The sequence below is a fragment of the Amblyomma mixtum genome, chromosome 4 (assembly GCF_055824585.1).
Source record: "Amblyomma mixtum isolate Tamu chromosome 4, ASM5582458v1, whole genome shotgun sequence".
In the NCBI taxonomy this organism is placed as follows: Eukaryota; Metazoa; Arthropoda; class Arachnida; order Ixodida; family Ixodidae; genus Amblyomma; species Amblyomma mixtum.
Window position 1 is genome coordinate 95,324,083 of NC_143015.1, and position 18,979 is coordinate 95,343,061.

At 49.7% G+C, this 18,979-nt stretch overlaps 1 protein-coding gene across 2 annotated transcripts in view; it reads left to right on the forward strand.

Moving 5' to 3' along the window:
• The window catches only part of Myo10A (unconventional myosin 10A), a 142,575-nt gene that overhangs the window by 100,443 nt on the left and 23,153 nt on the right, over positions 1-18,979 (forward strand). For both annotated transcript variants that reach the window (XM_089587152.1, XM_089587153.1), the window contains exons 29-37: positions 4,510-4,930; positions 6,750-7,036; positions 8,812-9,183; positions 11,178-11,514; positions 12,834-12,994; positions 13,859-13,994; positions 14,542-14,770; positions 16,279-16,372; positions 17,757-17,807. In XM_089587152.1, coding sequence (XP_089443278.1) covers positions 4,510-4,930; positions 6,750-7,036; positions 8,812-9,183; positions 11,178-11,514; positions 12,834-12,994; positions 13,859-13,994; positions 14,542-14,770; positions 16,279-16,372; positions 17,757-17,807 — 2,088 coding nt within the window. The remainder of the gene's footprint in view (positions 1-4,509; positions 4,931-6,749; positions 7,037-8,811; positions 9,184-11,177; positions 11,515-12,833; positions 12,995-13,858; positions 13,995-14,541; positions 14,771-16,278; positions 16,373-17,756; positions 17,808-18,979) is intronic.

The window sequence follows — 18,979 nt, forward strand, 5'->3', positions numbered from 1 at the left end:
GCCACGTATGTGTTTGCACTTTGCCGTGCAGCATCTACGTATATTGCTCAGCCGGAGTGGGACCCCGTCGTAAGTTGAGCAACATGAACGATTGAAATACGAAAATATAATCAATGCGTCCGTTACTTGCAAAGCGGTCATTTGTTTATGTTAACAACAGCTGTTCTTTTCGAAAGTTAGATGAAGTTCGACCTGAAAAAAATCAATGTAGCACGATTTAATGACCATTGCTTCGTGGTCGCATCCTTCAATATATTTGCTGATCGTGAAACTTAAAGTTAAAGGATGTTAAACTTTCAAAAGTTGTGCTGAGAATTTTGGCGCTTCAGCACATCAAAGCTGCTATCGAAGGAATCTTCGGGTAGTACTCAGTTTCCTTCTGCCAAGAATTGCCCTCTGGTCTGTAGCTGCTAACCGCAAAGTGCATCCAGTCTTGCATATAGCATAAGCCGCAGTTCGGTTATGACTGAAAGGCAGGGGCGGTGTCATCCTGGTGGTTCCCCGCTCATTCACATTTAAAGGGATACTGGACAAAACTTTTGGAGCGGCTCTTTTTCATGTAAACAAGAGCTTGACTGCTAAAATTTATGAATGCGACAAGAATTTTAGCGAAAAAAGGCGGATAGCATGTTTTTTTCCCGATTTATTTCCGTATCGTTTCACCTGGCGGCCGCGTGTGGAAGCTGCGACTAGACGTCATAACACCCGCGCGCCCACTGTTCCCGCAGGAGCACGATTGCCATCGCTACTCGCGGGTTTGTCCAGTTTTGTGTCTCGGAGGTTGGGAGCCTTATCGCTCGGTCCACCCAAGCTGCAGTGCGACATCGCGTAACGCGACCGGTTGCCGAAGGTGTCATGACGTCACGCTCTTCACCACGCGCCGGCCGGGAAGGCTTGGCGCGCGCTTATAAAACATCAAAAATAAAACCATCTCCTGGAAAATGTGCCAAGTCGCGACTAGATTTCGGCGTAATCACATTCCGAGAATCTATTTTCAGTGCTTTTGTTCATTTTTAAGATTTTGCTTCAGTATCCCTTTAAAATGCGCACATGGCGCAAAAACAGCGCGGATCAGTGGGACGTAGACTAGAAAAGCGTGGCGTGAGCCTTTTTCTGGTTTGCATGTCGCAGTTTTGCGCTGTTTTAGAACCATTGTATGAGAACTCCGACGGATTGTCGCCCTTAAAAAGTGTATGCGTAGAACTTATACGCATTCACAGTTTATAAATTTTAACCATGCCATACCGGCTAACCTGCGACTATGCTTTGCAAGAAATTCTGTTCTGAGTGGAGGCAATATTAAAACAACAAATGTTACCGAATTTTCTTAATTTTCACCGAATCTTAGTACTTAGAGCGGTCGTATCTCAAACAGTCTGGTTAGAAGCTGCAGGCATGAGGCAGCACACAATAATCTATTCTGGGGCTCGCGTGTTCTATGTGAAATGGTGTCAAAAAGTGTCATTAACCGTCAACAATCCGAACTGACACCGGTCTTTATTAAATGTATCGAACCAACGGGTATGAACTTACAGTGGTAAGTTCGTTTTGTCCCTTTTCAGCACGCGTGTCTTGCTATCCGTGTCTTTCAACCTCTCCATATGTGAAGATCGAGTGATGCAGGATCGCTGATACGTATCTGCGGGCTTCGCGTGCCACTGCGTTCCGGTTGCCTCTGCACCCGGCACTCCGGTAGATCTCGTTTTACCGTACAGCTGCGCGCCAGCGTCTCGGTTATCCCGTTCGTATCTCCTTCACGGGCGGCGGCGTTCTGTTCACGGGCTCCCTTTGTCCTTTGTCGGCGGATGCTACTGCAACGCTCCTCTCCTCATTGACCGAGGCAAAGCTATTTTTAGCGCAACATCGATGCAACACCCGTGCGTCATTTGTCGCCGTCGTATCTCTGTACATGTTCTTAGGTGCGAGACAACTGGGGTTATCTTGTGAAACAAATTTAATACACGGCGAGCGATTGACTACTAATGCCGATCGTCTCCTGTCTGCGCAAGTCGATGTTGGTCGCTATCATTCGCCACCATTTACTGTCACACATGGAGGAAGACTAACGTAATACTGATCATGCTGCTAAAAAGCGGTAAAAGAATTCCCTCGTCTCGTTGTAGGAAACAAGATTTCGAAGAAGACATTTCGGAAATAAGAGTAGCATTTTTGGCCAGTTGGTAAGTCACGACGAAGTGTGAAAGCGCACAAACACAAGAACACCGCAGGGAAGCGGACGGGACCAGCGCTATCGCTCTCGTTATCGGCTCGTTCCGTCCAATTCTCTGCTGTGTCCTTGTGTTTTTGCGCTTCCTCCCAGACCACGTGTTTCTTCCACCGTGTCCCAGACCTCGTCGTGATATTGCGAAATGCATCAAAGCTAGGGGCGGTACACTAGCGAACGATAAAACTGCGCTTTGTAATTTGGTTGAACTTACGATTTAAGCCATGCCAGCAACCGGACGTGGTGTGCACGCTGTTGCCGTGACTGATGCAACGCAATGTTACCGTGATATATAGCGCTTCTTCGCGGTTAAAACCAGTGCGTGAGTGACATGGCCGGAATGCTGTAGTTGTCAGCATGTTTAAAGGGCAACTCCGGCGATTTTTCGATGTTCATCGATCGAAATGAAATTTTAAGACTGTATTCTTTATGGTAGTCTGATATCTCATGTAAAATTTCGCACCTGAAAGCGGCGTAGTTTTTTCGCAAGCGAATTTTGAAGACAAGCGCTCCTCGACCTGAGCGGCACCCATTGACCGAGCAACTTCTACAGGCCACCCTGTACTGTGACGTCACTGGCGGGGCCGGCGAGGCGGCGTGTCAAGCTAGTCGGGCGCGCGCTGGCGTTGGCAGTGCAGGGGAAAACTGAAAATTGATTGTAAATGACGCAGTAACGGACACCCGAACCGGGACGTAAGGGAGGAGTGAAAGAAGAAAGGAAGAAAGAGGTGCTGTAGTGCAGGTCTCTGGAATTATTTCGACCACCTGTGCAATTTCGCGCCATCTCAACGTGCCTGATGTCATATATGTGTACGCCAGAGTGATGGGTCACGGCAACTTCTGATGTGGTGTGGACTGCACAAATTTTTCATCTGTGACAACGGGCGGGATCTACCATAGGTTTCGTAGCGATAAGAACCTTCGCGACAATTGGGTGAGAGCTGTCCGGCGTGTCAACTGGTCTCCGAGGAAGCATTCCCGCTTGTGCTCGGAACATTTCGCGCCAGATTGCTATGAAGACAGCGTGTACCTCAGAGAGGGAGCTTTGGACTCGCTAAGGTTTCGTTCAACCGGGGCTTGAAGGCAGATTCTGTGCCAACGTTATTCGAGTACTACCGCCCATCGCAGCGGCCAGCTGAACGAAGCGCGGCCGTGAAGAGGAAGCGGACCACGGAGAGCGCGCTTAAAGTATGTTGGATCGTAGGACTGTAGCTGGCGTGAATTCACTTCCAAAAGCTCGCCGTCGAGACAAAGCTTCGCAAAGAGAGGACTTTTGGTTATGCATTCCCCTGTAACCACGTTGTGCACCGCGGCAACGTGTCGGCAGCAGATTCTTTCATCAGGCTGGGTCGGCCGGCACTCGCCACACGAACAGCTATCAGCGGGAGCATCACATTAACTTTTGTCCTGACGACTGTGTCACAAATGCATGCACGAGAAATGACTCAAATACTTCTCCGAGTTCAGACCGTCTCCATGCTGCAGGTGACGCGGCCTGTGGTGTGACTCGGCTAGCTCGCGCGGCGGTGGATCATACCTGAAAGGCGACTCGTAGAGTCCGAAATCGTCGAATGAGTCGTCTTCTAAAGACTCGCTGGTCTAGGAAAAGCTGTTCTCCGCGCTTCAGCCGTGTCGACAGCGCGGCTCCGAACTTCGCAGCGCGGCGAACCCGCTAGTGACGTCACAGTCAATACCGCACGAAGGCACCTCTCCGGTTTCGGTTTTGCGGTTCCGGTTTCGAGTTTTGCGTTTTTTGCTGTTTAAAAATTATTTTGGGGTTGCTTTTGAAAACCTTGTATCGTACACATTACAGGAGGTTCCTACGAACACAAAACATCCATTAACTTAAAATGGCTGAAAAATCGCCGGAGTTGCCCTTTAACGTAACGAAAACTTACGTCATCCTCTCAGGGCCATTGAATACTCGAGTTGCGGGACGCTGCGTGGTAAGGGGGGTAGGGGAGGGGGAGGCATCTGTCTCACTATGCGTTGACACCTGAAGCGCGTCGTGAGAGGAAGGATAAAATGGCAACAAAAGGGGAGGGAGAAAGAAGCGCAACTACCCGCTAGGCACAGTCTACTGCGTGCGTGTGGATCAGTCTAGACCTCTTGTGCTAGGTTTCGCGATGTCTCAGCTGACAGTGCGCCTACATAGGGAAGATGCCTCTGCGAGCAACGTAGAAGGAAAAATAAGTGGACATATGCATCAAAAGTTCGCCTCAGTTCAACGACATGCAGCCAGGCGCCGTTACCCTAGCTTCATCCGTGCATCCTCCATCCCGCAGGTACCAGCGGCGTCTCCACCTCCGAACACCGCCGTCTCCAGCGCCGGGGGCGGCGGTCTACTGGCCCGCGCCGCCACAGGAGCCGACCAGCAGCAGCAGCTGCTGTCTCCGATTCCGGGCCTCACTCCGCTGTCGCTCTCCATCCCCACCATGGACCCGGCGGCCGCTCAGCAACGCCTCTTGGCTCCGGCCGCGGTCGCCGCGCCTCCTCCAGCCCCTGCAATGGCGGCCGCTGTGACAGCCGGGCCGACCCGGGCTTCGCCGAGGGACGCGTTTGGCAGCGTGCTTAGCGAGCTGCGCTTCAAGGCGGACGGCGGAGCCGCCGGCGGGACGTCCTCGGCCGCTCCACCGCCTCCGCCGCCTCCACCACCGCCGCCACCCCCACCGCCTATGTCGCCCACCACCATGGCCAAGTACCAGGGTGAGTGTTGGTCAAATGTTTAGGGGAATCCCCCAAGGTGGAGATTTGTAATAAGGGAGTAATTACTCATTGGCATCCACCCAAGCGCAGCCATACGGCTACAGTGGAAAGTTATACAGCTTTCTCAGACACTTCGCAGTTAAAGAAAAATTCGTCCTGGTCCGGGGTTCGAACCCGGGACCACCGCTTCACCGAAGCAGTCGCTCTATAACGGGTCAGTAGTAGCCAGTAGTATGCTCGTTGACAAAGCCTTGTCAAAAGTGTAGAGTCACACGAGTTTTGTTTCGGACCGTGCTGTGTGACTCGTTATGCATCGCCCGCCAACTGTGCAAATCTCTTGAAGGGCTAGAGGATCTCTCGTTCTAGCTCCTCCGAGAATTCGGGCTTGGGCAAATGCTAAAAGTGTTTGAAATAAGGCAGAAAGATGGGTAAATCATGATTCATCTGAAGTTAGTACCAGACTACGAGACGAAGATTGAGATGAGGCACATAGGACAATCGTTGGCGCACAGAACCCAGCGATTGTCTTGTGTGCCTCATCTCTCTCTGTCTTCATCTCGTAAACTGGTGCTAGTTAAAAAAAAAGTACTCTACTATGGGGCACAGAAGAAAAATTCTTAGGGCTGTAATGAGTCGTCCGTGCCTGGTTTTAATTTCAGCCCATTATGCTTAATGGTCGGTGTGAAAACAGGAAGGCTGCAAGCACTGAGCTGGTCATCACGAATTAGTTATGGTAACGGGGCCGAGTGTGGTAATAGAAAAAAAAACGTTTCTACGACCTACTGCTCTGAAACTGGCGCCGCGCATAATACTACAGCTTTTAGCAGACTGCACTGCTGCGATCGGAAAGGTAAGAGTGGCACGAATTTCGAAACCTCATGATTAGATTAAGGATTGCGAGTGGTTGCTCAATCATCTGAACCATACATTACTAGCACTCTTCACAGTTAGTACCTTCATAACGGAGGTCAACTTTCTTTTGCCGGTAAATATTGTGAGATTAAAACTGAAAGTTCCTTATTTACTTGTTCCTTGCCTAGTCTCTTCCTACGAGAATAGCACTTCGTATAAAAACTTTGAAGTTGGACGCGATAAGTTGCAGCCTGGGCCTGTCTTGCCGTAAATACGCCACGTATTACTCGATTCTTTTCTCGCTTTTTCTTCAACTTCTTGAATTAATTAGTCCAAGCTATAATTTTTTTCTTCAGCTTTTGATGGTTATGATGTTGGCTGCATTATTTCTTTGCGGCCTCATATGTGTGGGGCCAAACTTAAAAGGAGGCCCCGCCGCGGTGGCTCAGTGGTTACGGCCCTCGGCTGCCGACCCGAAAGACGCGGGTTCGGTCCCTGCCTCGGCGGCCGAATTTCGATGAAAGCAAAATTCTAGAGGCCCGTGTACTGTGCGATGTCAGTGCACGCTAAAGAACCCCAGGTGGTCGAAATTTCCGGAGCCCTTCACTGCGGCGTCCCTCATAGCCTTAGTTGCTTTGGAACATTAAACCCCAATAAACCAAATCAAGACTTAAAAGATACCCGCCGCGGTGGCTCAGTGGTTACGGCCCTCGGCTGCTGACCCGAAAGACGCGGGTTCGATCCCGGCCGCGGCGGTGGAATTTCAGTGGAGGCGAAATTCTAGAGGACCGTGTACTGTGCGATGTCACACAGTACACGGTATTGGGGGACGTTAAACCCCAATAAACCAAACCAAAACTTAAAATGACTTACAAAGGACTTACGGTGATTTCGTTGTATGTTAACCTTCGCTGTAGCGAGGTTTTCACCGCGTCACTCACAACCACGCACGGAATCGGTTCCGCAGACGTGTACGGCCGCGCCAAGACGGTGCGCATCGGCAAGTGGCGATGGCCGCCGCCGCGCGACGAGTCCGGCAACTGCCTGCCCGGCCAGCCCACCTCATTTCTCGAGTTCAAGCGGCTGAGGCGCCAAGAACGCGAGGAGCGGCGCGCCGCGGGGCTGCAGGACGACTCGAGCAGCGACGACCTCGACGACCTGGATGACCTGGAAGACGACGAAGATGAGGACCTCGTGGATTTCCCCGAGATACAGGACATGGAGGCCGGTGGCACCGAAGCCGGATCGCCAAAGGTAGGCACGAGCTCCATTGCGATGGCGGTATATGGTTTTGTTGGCATGAAGGAGGCATATCTAAATATCTGAAAGATGTTTGGAGAAACCGCATGTCAGCAGTAGTACTTGTGAAGAGGTAAGGGTATATATCAGATGGAGACGGGTGGCAGGCGATCAGACACGATCTCTCCGCTGCTCACGCTTTGTACAAAGGAAGTACTCATGGTGCGAGATTGAAAAAAGAAAAAAATCCCTAAGCAGACTATAACTCGGCAATTTCCGGCCTCCTGGTGACTAAATTAAGCTTGCATTCAGCAGTGTGTCGGGGAAAGGGTGGCTTTCGGTAACGAGTTATTAGAAGCAGTCAACGAAATCACTCGTCTACGTCAAATACTTAAAGGGGCACTAAAGAAGAACATGAACTCGTCTTTTTACCGCGGTAACTCGATTTACACGTTCCGAGCATTCTTAGAAACTTCGGATTATTGTCCTGTGCGAGCGATCTTTCTAATTTAAATCGAATAAACGTCCCGGCTCCCGCCTTTTTTCGAACTAACCGCAGACGGTAGGAGAAAAAATTTAAAAGTTTAAAAATTTAAAAGGAAGATTTTGCTATACATCGCAATAATGGACTATACTTTCAGTATTTCCATAACAGTACCTTAAAGTTTTCCAGTATTTAGAATTTTTGCCCAAAAATGTTGGAAATGAGGACGGATGCATTCCCGTCGGCTAAGGGAAGTGACTTCACGAGATGGCAAATGATGTCACTTCCGCTGGCAAGCCCCGCCGCGGTGGCTCAGTGGCTACGGCGCTCGGCTGCTGACCCGAAAGACGCGGGTTCGATCCCCACCGCGGCGGCCGAATTTCGATGGAGTTGAAATTCTAGAGGCCCGTGTACTGTGCGATGTCAGTGCACGTTAAAGAACCCCAGGTGGTCGAAATTTCCGGAGCCCTCCACTACGGCGTCCCTCATAGCCTGAGTCGCTTTGGGACGTTAAACCACAATAAACCAAACCTAAACCAAACTTCCGCCGGTAAAAAACACCAGCAGATGCTAATGCTGTCGCGTTGCCAGCACATTTCATTTCATTTCATTTCATTTCATTTCATTTCATTTATTGGTTTCGTTTGGCCAGTACAGAGACTGCAAACAAGAGAGAGCAAGCTAAAGGCGCCTAGTAGCGCCTGACAGAGGCCTGCCCTCCCCCCAAAGAAACAAAGTGGCACTTGGCAATGGTACAAAATTTCCATAAGCAACAGAAACTAGAAAAGCAGCGGATATATTGACAACGAAACAAAGATCAGCCATGCATAGTGCTAAGCATAACAAAACTAAGAGCAAAACATAACAAAGACAGAACTGATGAGGTAAAAACACACCACAACTAGCTATAACAAAAATATTCATGAACAGTTTTCCTAAATCTGACCTCGGACATATTTTGTAGTGACAGATCTATTAAGTATGGATACATGTTTAATGTATGAGGAATTATTTGAGTTAGTTTTTGGAACCCATAGTTTGTACGGGATTTGGATGCATGGTATTGAGGGTGCCTAAGACTGTATGCTGTTTGTGCAATTAAATATGTGCTCTCAAAAGTCTGCCAGTTTCCTTTCATAAGGTTTCTGACATAAACAGCAAGCTTCTTGTAGTAAGCGGCCGTGATTTAGTAAGCGGCCGTGATTTAGTAAGCGGCTGTGATTTAGTAAAGTGTTCCTGTGAATCTTTTTTTGTGGAACCGCGCAAGACTATCGTGCATTTGCGTCCATTCTTCGCTTCTGACCAGTCGGATTCGGTTCGGACCCGGGGCGGCGACGAGGAGCCCATCATCCGGGCCTTCGAAGGCGAGACCCGTCCGGGCAGCGTGGGCAAGCTCCGCATCAGCTCCGAGATGAAGGCCAAGCTGGAGCAGCTCACCATGGACCACAGCGTGCGGTCCCGGGCGTCCAGCCGGCGCCGGCACGAGGACGAACTGCCCGTGGCGCCGACGCCCACCACGCCACCCGTGCCCGGTGGGGACAACCGGAAACTACGCGAGGAGCGGAAGTTGGCCCTGGAGAGGCAGCTGGGCTTTCAGGATGCCGCCTCCGAGGCCCACTCCTTCCGGCTGGACAACCTGGTCAAGGCCAAGATACAGAAGATGGAGAGGAGGTCGCAGGTTCGTGTCCCTTATTCTTCGGCTGTCTTAATGAAACGAGAACCTTCACTGAGGTTAGTCAAACACAATAACTAGTAATGCGTCCACGCCAAGAATAAAACCTACAAGGCCGAGATGCCGGACATACAGTCAACTGTAATGCTTCTATTCTTTAAAGATGCACTGAAGAGGAATCTGAACTCGTCTTTTTGCTGCGGTAACTCGATCTACACGTTCCGATCATTCTTAGAAACTTCGACTCATTGCCCTGTGCGGCCGATTTCCCTAATTAAATCGAATTAACGTCCGGCTCCCGCCTTTTTTTTTAATTCTCCCCGTACGGTGGGCAGAGTCGACCAAAGCGTGGAGTGCCTTTCACCCAGCCCCGTGGCGGCTTGCCGCTCTGCCATCGGCGGAGTAATACGTAGTAATCCGTAGAAGCAAATAGTCCGCGCGTATTTTTATTTCTGCGGGCTTGTTTTGCGGCTACATTATCTGCGAAGGAAACTATTTATTCACGGAAACCTAAAAAACAAAATAAAGCAAAAGCAAAGCCTCCACGAAGCTGGCTGGAAGGCACTCCACGCTTTGGTCGACTCCGCCCACCGTACGGGGAGAATTAAAAAAAAGGCGGGAGCCGGACGTTAATTCGATTTAATTAGGGAAATCGGCCGCACAGGGCAATAAGTTGAAGTTTCTAAGAATGCTCGGAACATGTAGATCGAGTTCCTGCGGCAAAAAGACGAGTTCAGATTCCTGTTCTGTGCACCTCAGTTTCATTGAAGTTCTGTGTCTGGATTGTCTGGACGAAGTCCTCGTTCTGAAAAGTACAGTTACTTCTTTATAATGGGTGGTCTTCCCCATAACCTCCGTACTTAATTTTCTACCCTATCCATTTAAACCTAGGCAATACTATGGTAACAACTGGAATGTATCCATAACGCATTTAAGGGCTCGTGAATTTTCTCCATAGCAGTGAACTTCAAGGAAGCCTGTGGGCTAGCTTTCAATTTTCATGTACAAGCTTCACTATTTTTGTTTCCATAGCCATCACTAAGCATTTGTCGTTTGTCTTTTTTCCTCCTGTTGTCCCGAATATTGAAAGTTGAAAGCGTGTCTCGAGTGGTCTTCTTAACTTTTTCTTTCACTATGAAAGGATCTGCGTTTCCCACAGATTTTTCAGCCTTAACTGTTGTGCTCGAGTAACACGTTTTGACGAGATAGTTGGTTCAGGATCTTTGAAAAACAACTGTGCACTTAACTGACGAAGACAGGGGGAGAACATACACGAACATGTGCCTTGTGTGTCGTCTATGTTCTTCCTCTGTTTTCGTCCTGTTAAGCGCAAAGTTGTTTTTCAAAGACTGTTGTGCTTACTACCTCTTTATGTACTACCTGTTCATTCAGACACGATGTGGGATAAAAAAATTCGCTGTGGCTTAGCTTGGTTAAGCCCGGTAATTGCGAAAGCAATATCTGTACGTACGCCATGGTTCAGCTGGTAGTGTAGCTGGTGGTGGTGCTTGTGGTTAGACTTGTGGCGATGCATCTGTTATATAATCCAGTCCAATCCAATGTAATCCAATGCAATCTAATGTAATGTAATCTAATCCAATCCAATCCATTCCAGTCCAGTACAATCCAGTCCAGTCAGGCCGCCGTTCATGTGCACCGCCGTCGCACATAGACGGCGCGAGTGGTTGGCACAGCTACTGCTTTCTAGCGACGTGAGTCGAGCCTAATCTCTTCAGCGTAACGCCACAATCGCGCTCCTAGCGGAGAGTGCAGGAGTTAGGCGCCGGTGGTGGCACCGCCGCGGTTTGCGACGGCGCCCTTCTCTTCGGCGTGATGTCACACATGACGTCACACAGAGGTCAACTAAAGGTCAATGATGGCACCGCCGCGCCACGGCAAAGGCTGAAAGTGCAAGTAGTAAAGCTTTCGCTTTAAAAGTTTTCTTTTGTTAATTAGCGCGGACGTTCTGCCATACATATATATGGACACCCGTTCAACAGGCACCGATGAGGGACATGGCGTCCTCGAGACCCCCCCGGGCTTCTGACCGTGCCGGGCTGGGCCCTCCGCCGCCTCCGCCTCAGCATCAGCAACAGCTGCTCCAGCAGCAGGCGCTACTGCTTCAGCATCAGCAGGCACTCCTTCTTCAGCAGCAGCAGCAGCTCTCGCGGGGCGGTTCGGGCCAGTCTGAGCGGTCGTCCATTGCCGCGTCCAGCAGTGTGTGCCTGCCCACGACACCGGTGGTGCCCCGGCACCGGGAACCGCGGCATCCGGTCGCCCTGCACCCGGAGAAGCTCCTGGAGGGCATGGGCAGCAGCAAGGCCGAGGCCATCGAGTGTGAGTGCTTCTGCCTTGGTATACCGCGGGCGTGAATCACGCTTTTAAAAAAATTGCTATATAGTCGAAACTCGTTATAAGGAAACGGTTTAAAATGAAATAATGGATATAACGAAAGAATGACGATTCCGCTTGGAAGCTTGCTCATCTCGGGCTATAACGAAGCTACGGCTGTAACGAAGTAATCGCCGGGCCCCTTCGACTTCGTTCTAATGAGGTTGAACTAATTAAATACTGCGGAAGCCAAGTGAAGTCCATGCAGATTTGGGGGGGGGGGCATACAAGTGAGTCAGATCTCATTGAAGGCCACATTGCCAAAAGCACTGATAGCTGTAGTTGCCTAGGCCTCATGGGTGGTTATCTGATTCCAACCTGTTACTGTGCGTGGGAAAAAAACGGATGCTTATAAATGTCTCTTTTAGGAAATTTGGGGTCAGAGAAATACTAGGGTTGTGACGTTGAGCTTGTTTAGCGGATAACTTCTTTAAATACAATGAGGGGTCCATATCGTGTTTATTGTCAGAAAGGGGAGAAAAATTCTAACCTAAACTTTCTTCTACGAAGTTGTGATATTTTGAAAAAGGGCCTTGGGGCATGGCATGTTGAAGGGGATCTTGGTCGTGTGTGAGAGGTTTAATGGAGTCAAGGGGTCCATGACTGGCTGACAGTTAATGCGCCACATTACCCACCAGTCTCGCGATTGGGACGACGGCATTTCATGCGAACGATGACCACCAGATCGCAGAGAGGTCTGGCTATAAGAGGTGAAGTTGTAAAAAAAAGAGAAAGAATCAGAGAGATCGCGGTGCATAACTCCACTAGTGCAGTTACTCAGGTTGTGTACTGTGCTGAAAAATGCTATGCCAACATTGTGCAACTCCTCTGTCGGTCCGAGTTCTTGAACTAATCAGTGTCTGGCGATGACCTCGCCCACATCGTTGTGCCTTATTCCACCACATTTGAACCAGCCATGAAGAGATTTAAAAAAATTATGCATAATTGATTTGATCCTGGCATTTATTCACTGCTTTCATTATTTGCCTTAGTAAATGGTGATGACATCGCTTCTTTGCTGAAAAATTGCACATCAACTATGCACATTTTTTTTGGTGTTTCCAGATAATGCTTGATGCTAGGAGAGAAAGGTAGTGATTAGATAGTGATGTTTACGGCTCGATTATCCTCCCCCTCCCCCCTTTATCGAAAACATTTCACTCAGCGTTGGAATCAATAAAATTGTGCATTGCAACAGTCTAGGCTTGAAAACGCAGCGTTGAAAGCACGGGTGTTTTGCTGCACCGCATATTTCCTTCGCACAGTCGAAGACTGCGCCGAGTTCCTCCAGCCAGTGGATGAGGCCCCGCCCCCGGCGCCCGTGGTGCGGGCTAGGGACAACCTCAAGACTCGCCTGTACCCGCCCAGCAACGCCCCGTACATCACCTACACCAAGGTCGAGTGGAGGATCAGGATACGCAAGGAGGTGTGTGGACGTCTCACCCATTCACCTTCAAGGGCAGTTCAGTTGCATGCAAGAGCGCATGGGGGAAAAAAATCACAAACGGATGTGCTAATGGCTCAACATGGCCAGTGTTCTGTGACACGGCTCAGCAGAAAGCGATAGCTGCGACGCTCCACTATCTTCTACGGGGCCGTCGAAGGACAGGTCACATGTGACCATACCCTGCACGCGCTGTCTTCGGGTGCGGCGTGCGGTCATCCTCGATTATGGGCGCCGGTGTACTCTGCTTATCTAAGGACATCAAGGTTAAGCTCCCGATAACAGCTTTTCTGTGTAATAAAAAGAAGAAAGAAGAACTCGAGCGGGTGTGATGTCATGTTGTGGGCCTTCAGAAGCCAAGCTGTCTTGAAGCCGTTCCCTTTTCAGTTTCTCTCTCTATGGGGCCCGCACTGCCCTGTGTCTTCGCTTTGTCTGTGCCGTCCCGTTGCGCTGTAAAATATTCTGCAAGAAAGCATACTGTCGTATTGCCCAACGGATCGAGCAGAATGATGGGCGGAGCTTGTCGGGTCGGCCGGCTTGCAGCGTGTGAGCTGACTCAATTGATCAGTCCGACCGGGAGCACGCGAGCCGGAGTACCATGATAGAATTCAGACCTGTATGTGCGGCGTCGCGCCTCCGAGACCGTGGCGGCGCGGCTCGATCACGGAAGACACTTCTACATGTCCTTACTGCCTGTCTGGATGGTCGGCTCTTCTATGATCGTGACTAGTTGATATCGGGTCCATGCAGACGCTGTTCCATCGGATTAGAATGGTCTTGCTGATAAGTTACGGCAGACAACGCACAGTACCCCACGTGACCAGCGCCTCTTCCGTCACTCTGCAGGTGTTCCAGCCTGGTGAGCAGCTGCAGGAGCCCCAGGCACTGCACCTGGTCTTCTGTCAGGTGGTGGCCGACGCCTTCGCACCGGCCTGCATCAGACTGCGCGAAGACGAAGCGGCCAGGCTGCGGTCACTTTGCGGTAAGGACGCGCCCTGCAGTTAGTTGAAAAGTTAATAAGCTGGTTCGCCTTTGCAGTGGCATGCCTTCACCTGTGTGCCGTTCTCGCAGAGTGACTGGAATTCGGTCGCGTTGATTCTCCGCATATTAAACGAGTTCGCCTTCAATGTAAATCACAGCTGTAAATCACGATAGAATCACGGATGATACGGGCAGCGAAGGCCAGGCCGGCTATACCCTGTACCACCATGAAGGTGAATTTGCGCGCCAAGCCTGCGCCTCTAAGACTGTCGCTTGTAGATTGCGTTAAGCTAATATGAAGGTAACGTATTGTGAAGAAAATGAATAAAATGCAATACGGCGCACAGTTTTGCTCTAGTGGCGGCAAATGGGAAGCGTCAAAAAGAAGCGAACGTTTGCAGTTCAGTTACATACTCAAGATTGTTGCATATCCTTTTTCCTCGCTTCGCCTACACCTTATGATCATGTAAGCTTAGTCATTATTATTTTTATTATAAATAGCTTGTTGTTATTGCTTCCTTCTTTTCATCGTTACCCTGCGTGTACAGACTCCCTGGGCGTGGGCCCGGCGCCGGAGAGCCGCGTTCGCGCCCCCGTGCAGGCCCAGCGCAGCGTGGTGGAGGCGGCGCGCGACCTGCCCCTCTACTTCAGCCGCATGTTCCCGGCCTCCGGAGGCCGACAGCTGCCAGACGTGCACATGGTGGCAGTGGCACACTCGGGACTCAGGCTCGTCAAGCGGGACCCACCTGGACAGCTCCGCGTACTCGAGACCGTCCGGTGAGACGCACTTCGCAACCACCTTTATGAGAGTGCTAAGGCGTAGGCGTGGTTGAAATGAAGGGGAAGTCCAGCTGATAGCGACGGAACGGCTTGAGACACCGGACACCTATCAGAATTGAGTGGATAGTAGTAGCCTCGTTATAACGAAACGGTTTATAACGAACTAATGGATATAACGAAGGCATGACGATCGCCCTTGGAAGCTATGTCAAAATGGGCTATAACGAAGGTTTATAACGAAATAATGGATACAACGAAAGAATGACGAACCCCCTTGAAAACTCTCTCAGAACGGGATGTAACGAAGATATGGCTATAACGAAGCAATCGTTCGGGCCTCTCCGACTTCGTTGTGACGGGTTTCAACTGTATTGCACTCTGTCCTGGCTTGTCCTGGCTTACCTTCGGGAGAATGGTCTCATAGCATTCGTCTCACTCGCCGCATTCCTACTGCCTGCACCCTTGGTGGCGTTAGTGAAGAGGGGTGGTCTACCTCCTGCCAATGAATGAATTCGAACAAGAGCCTGAAGTCGGGAGACAGGAAGACGGGGTAGTAGACTAGTTAGGAAATGGATCCAACCAATGACAGAGTCTGTTAGTCAGTGCTGAGCGATAGAGGCGTACGACATGATAGGGGCTCATTTCCGATCGGCTGCGTGATCGCCGCTGCAGGCAGCCGAGAGAGATGCGGTAGAGCCGATGGTAATGGATGATGATGATGAGTAATAAATAGGGAGCTTGCGTAGAGTAAAAATTTCGTTTTAGAGTGGAAATCAGAAAATTGTCGCAGCAATTTTAGAAATTGACATTTAGGCACCCCTATTGGACACGTTTTGCCTTAAGCCCACGCTTGCCGATTGCGCATGATGGTTGATTACCCACAATAATTATGAAAGGAACATTATATGTGTTTCACCTTTAAAAGAGTACAGACACAAAATTTATGGGTGTCCAGTTTCTTGCCCTGAAAGAGGCTTTCCTGGCCTATTATTCATGAAAATGAGTTCAAAACACCGGTGTGCAGTGTGATTAATTATTCACAAACAATTTTGTACCGGCAGTTTAGGTCTCGGTGGGCGCTAGCGATTAAGTGCACCTTGACGTCACGGTCGGCCGGCCGACCTGGACTACCACATACCTGATGACGTATGCGTCACCGGCAAGTGCTCAATTCGGTGACGTCAGAATAATTGGGGCAAGTGCACCTGGCGTCACTGGATGCGGGATGAAATGCCGAGAGGCTCCTCGGACAGCATTCAAAATCGTTTTAAATTATCTTCTATTCAACGCCTGCAACTGAAACTTGCTAGAAGACATCGCCTTATACGCCCATGAAACAAATGCTATCATTGGTTCGCAAATTTTGTGTCTGTACACTAAACCTTAGTTCGCGGACCTGCGAACTGGCAGATTATTGGCTATTGGTTATTGGCTATAGAGTTTTCGACGAGATGGGTTATTATTATATGTTGCAATGTGTGTTATCTTCATCGGTCACGTCCCAGGTTCGAAGACATCGCCGACGTGAGTGCCGCCAGGCCGCGTACCCTGCAGCTTCTGCTGAGGCATGGAGGATGGATGACCATCTACTCGCCAAAGGTACGGAGTATGGAGGTAGCGGTGTGTCCGACTGTTAGCTTAGTATTACATGCATGACACAGCTAGGACATGCTTCAGGGGCAGATAAAACAGTGTTATCTGAAGCCGGGGAGCTTTTAAGGCAATGACATTAAGAGCCCTGCTGTGCAGAAAATCTGGCGTCGCTGTTGTCGATGTCGGCATTGTGAGGGAAAAAGGGAAGCAGCCTAGGTCATATCACCTTTGATGTCATCACAACCTGCCCATCGGATATTGAGCAAACTGGCCACCGTGACAGGTGGCAGTTAAATTAATGGTTGGTCGAGAGAAGTTGCCCAAGAGGAGCAACCTGAGTTGCACAAGGCCCACCGATGGCAGCACCTGCCATCGGATGGCCATCGCTTAGCCACTACACCGCTACGCCAGGAGTGGTGTGAGGACTCCCAGCGATCTATGAATGGATTAAGTCGAGAATGGCCAATTCCGCATATATGACAGTTAAATCACTCGGGCTACCTAGTTTAAATATACAAACCCGGTACCAAAATACAACAGCAATTTTTGCTTCCCTGTCGTTACGACAGATTTTTCTGTAGCGTTTGCAAGTGGTCTGTCGTAACGACAGACCAGTTCTGTCGTTACGACAGAACCGACTCTGTCGTTACGACAGAACCGGCTCTGTCGTTACGACAGAACTGGCTCTGTCGTTACGACAGGAGACACCCGTATGCTACAGAAAATCTTGTTACTACAAGAATTTCTGTGGTCTGTTGTGACTACAGAAAAATTTCGGTTGTGTTTTTCGATAGGGATATCGCGTCACACCCTAAGGCGGAGCCTAAGTGTCCCCTCCCGTCTATTCTTTGCTCCTGCTACGAAAGCAGGCAGTTCGAGCTGAGATGAAAAAACAGCAACAGAGAGCGCTCGTGTAATTCAGAATGGTCATTTCGTACCGTGGAGCCCCATTTAATTCTCAGAATAGGTGTGTAGCCTCTTAATCTTGATATCTTTCAGTGCTTCGAGGTTTAGGCATTCGCTACTCACGACGCTATTTATCCCTGAGACAAACCGTTGTCTTCGATGTTTCCTATGATTTGTTTCATTTCCTTCCAGGATTCCATCAATCCTCCATAGCGCCCATGAACGTCGTATAAAACATTGAAATTGATAGAAAGGCGGTTTCTGGGTCACTCTAAGAAGGGGTGATAGAAGGGAGAGCTGGTGGTCCTTTGATAAAAAAATTCATTCGTTTCTTTTTACTTTTATACTGCAACTTCAGCAAAAAGTTTTCCGTTCGGAAAGGCGAGTGCAGTGGATGAGAGTGAGGGATGGAGGGGGCGGCCACGTTTTTTCTTCCAGCAAACTACAGGTTTCGTAGGCAACACTGGGATGCCTTATTTTTCAGGCCGGCCACATCCAGGCTCTGGTGCGACGCTTCGTCATGGAGGGCACTCAGGTGAGGAGCTTTAATTCCTTGAGAGCTATTTAGGTGATCTTCGCATGAGTTTCAAAAACATACGCAGCTACCAAACTGATTCGGATAATCTGCTCCGCATCGAGAGTGCGGAGAGAGGGGGCGATGCTGTACAGGTCGAAGCATTATAAATGGGAACGCTAGATCACCATGCGCTAACCACTGTGAGGTGTGAAATACACTTGGCGGACACTCTAAGATAATGAATGGCAAGTTGCCCATGTCTCTCAGGAGGAAAGTATATAATAGGTGTGTCTTGCCGGTGCTCACATATGGGGCAGAAACTGAGAGGCTAACGAACAGGGTTTAAATTAAGTTGAGGACAGCGCAGAGAGCTAGGGAATGGAAAAATGGTAGGTTTTGTTGCGAAAGCAACACTACGCTAGTCGCTGAGACATTTCGCGGAGTTTTGGAAAGGCCAAGCTGCGCATGCGCGAGGAGCGTGTGACGTCACGCGGCGGACAGCTGGCGCGCCAAGGCAGCCAGGGCCGCCGCTGCCGCCACCTCGCGCTCTCCATCGCCTCACCGACAGTCCCCCTTTCTCTCTCCCTCTTCCTTTCCTCAAATACAATTTTCATTTCCTTCATTACGGCACCTCTTTCCTCTTTCGCTCCTACTTCCTCCCTTCCTGTACGGTGCGGTTCAGGTGTCCACCGAGATGACAGAGAATTACTGCGTCCTTTCCTTTCCTCAAAAAGCGTTGCGTTCAAAGGGCAAGGCATCGCGCCGAACGGGTATTGGCATTGCGTGGACACTCTGGTAGCGCTCCATGCTGTCGCTTCCACTCCTAAACGCGAAGCTTAAGCGTCATTAATTTTCAGTTAATTAGTATTTAGTCACTGATCAATAATTAGGAATTAATTAGTAATTTGTCATTACTTATTTATTAATTATGTATGCCGTCATCCAGTGGTGACGTCACCAGTGCAAAAAGAGGCAGTCAAAGTGGTGCGGAAAACGCTTTCGCCCCTACGCACTCTAGACAGTCAAAGTGCCCCCTGAATTTTAATATTAGGAGACGGGAAGGGAGTATAGTGGGTCACGGAGCAAACTCGAGTTAATGACATCCTAGTCGAAATGAAGACGAAGAAATGGGAATTGGCGGGACAGCGGGCAATTAACGCGAGAGAAAGATAACCGGTGGTTTTTTAGGG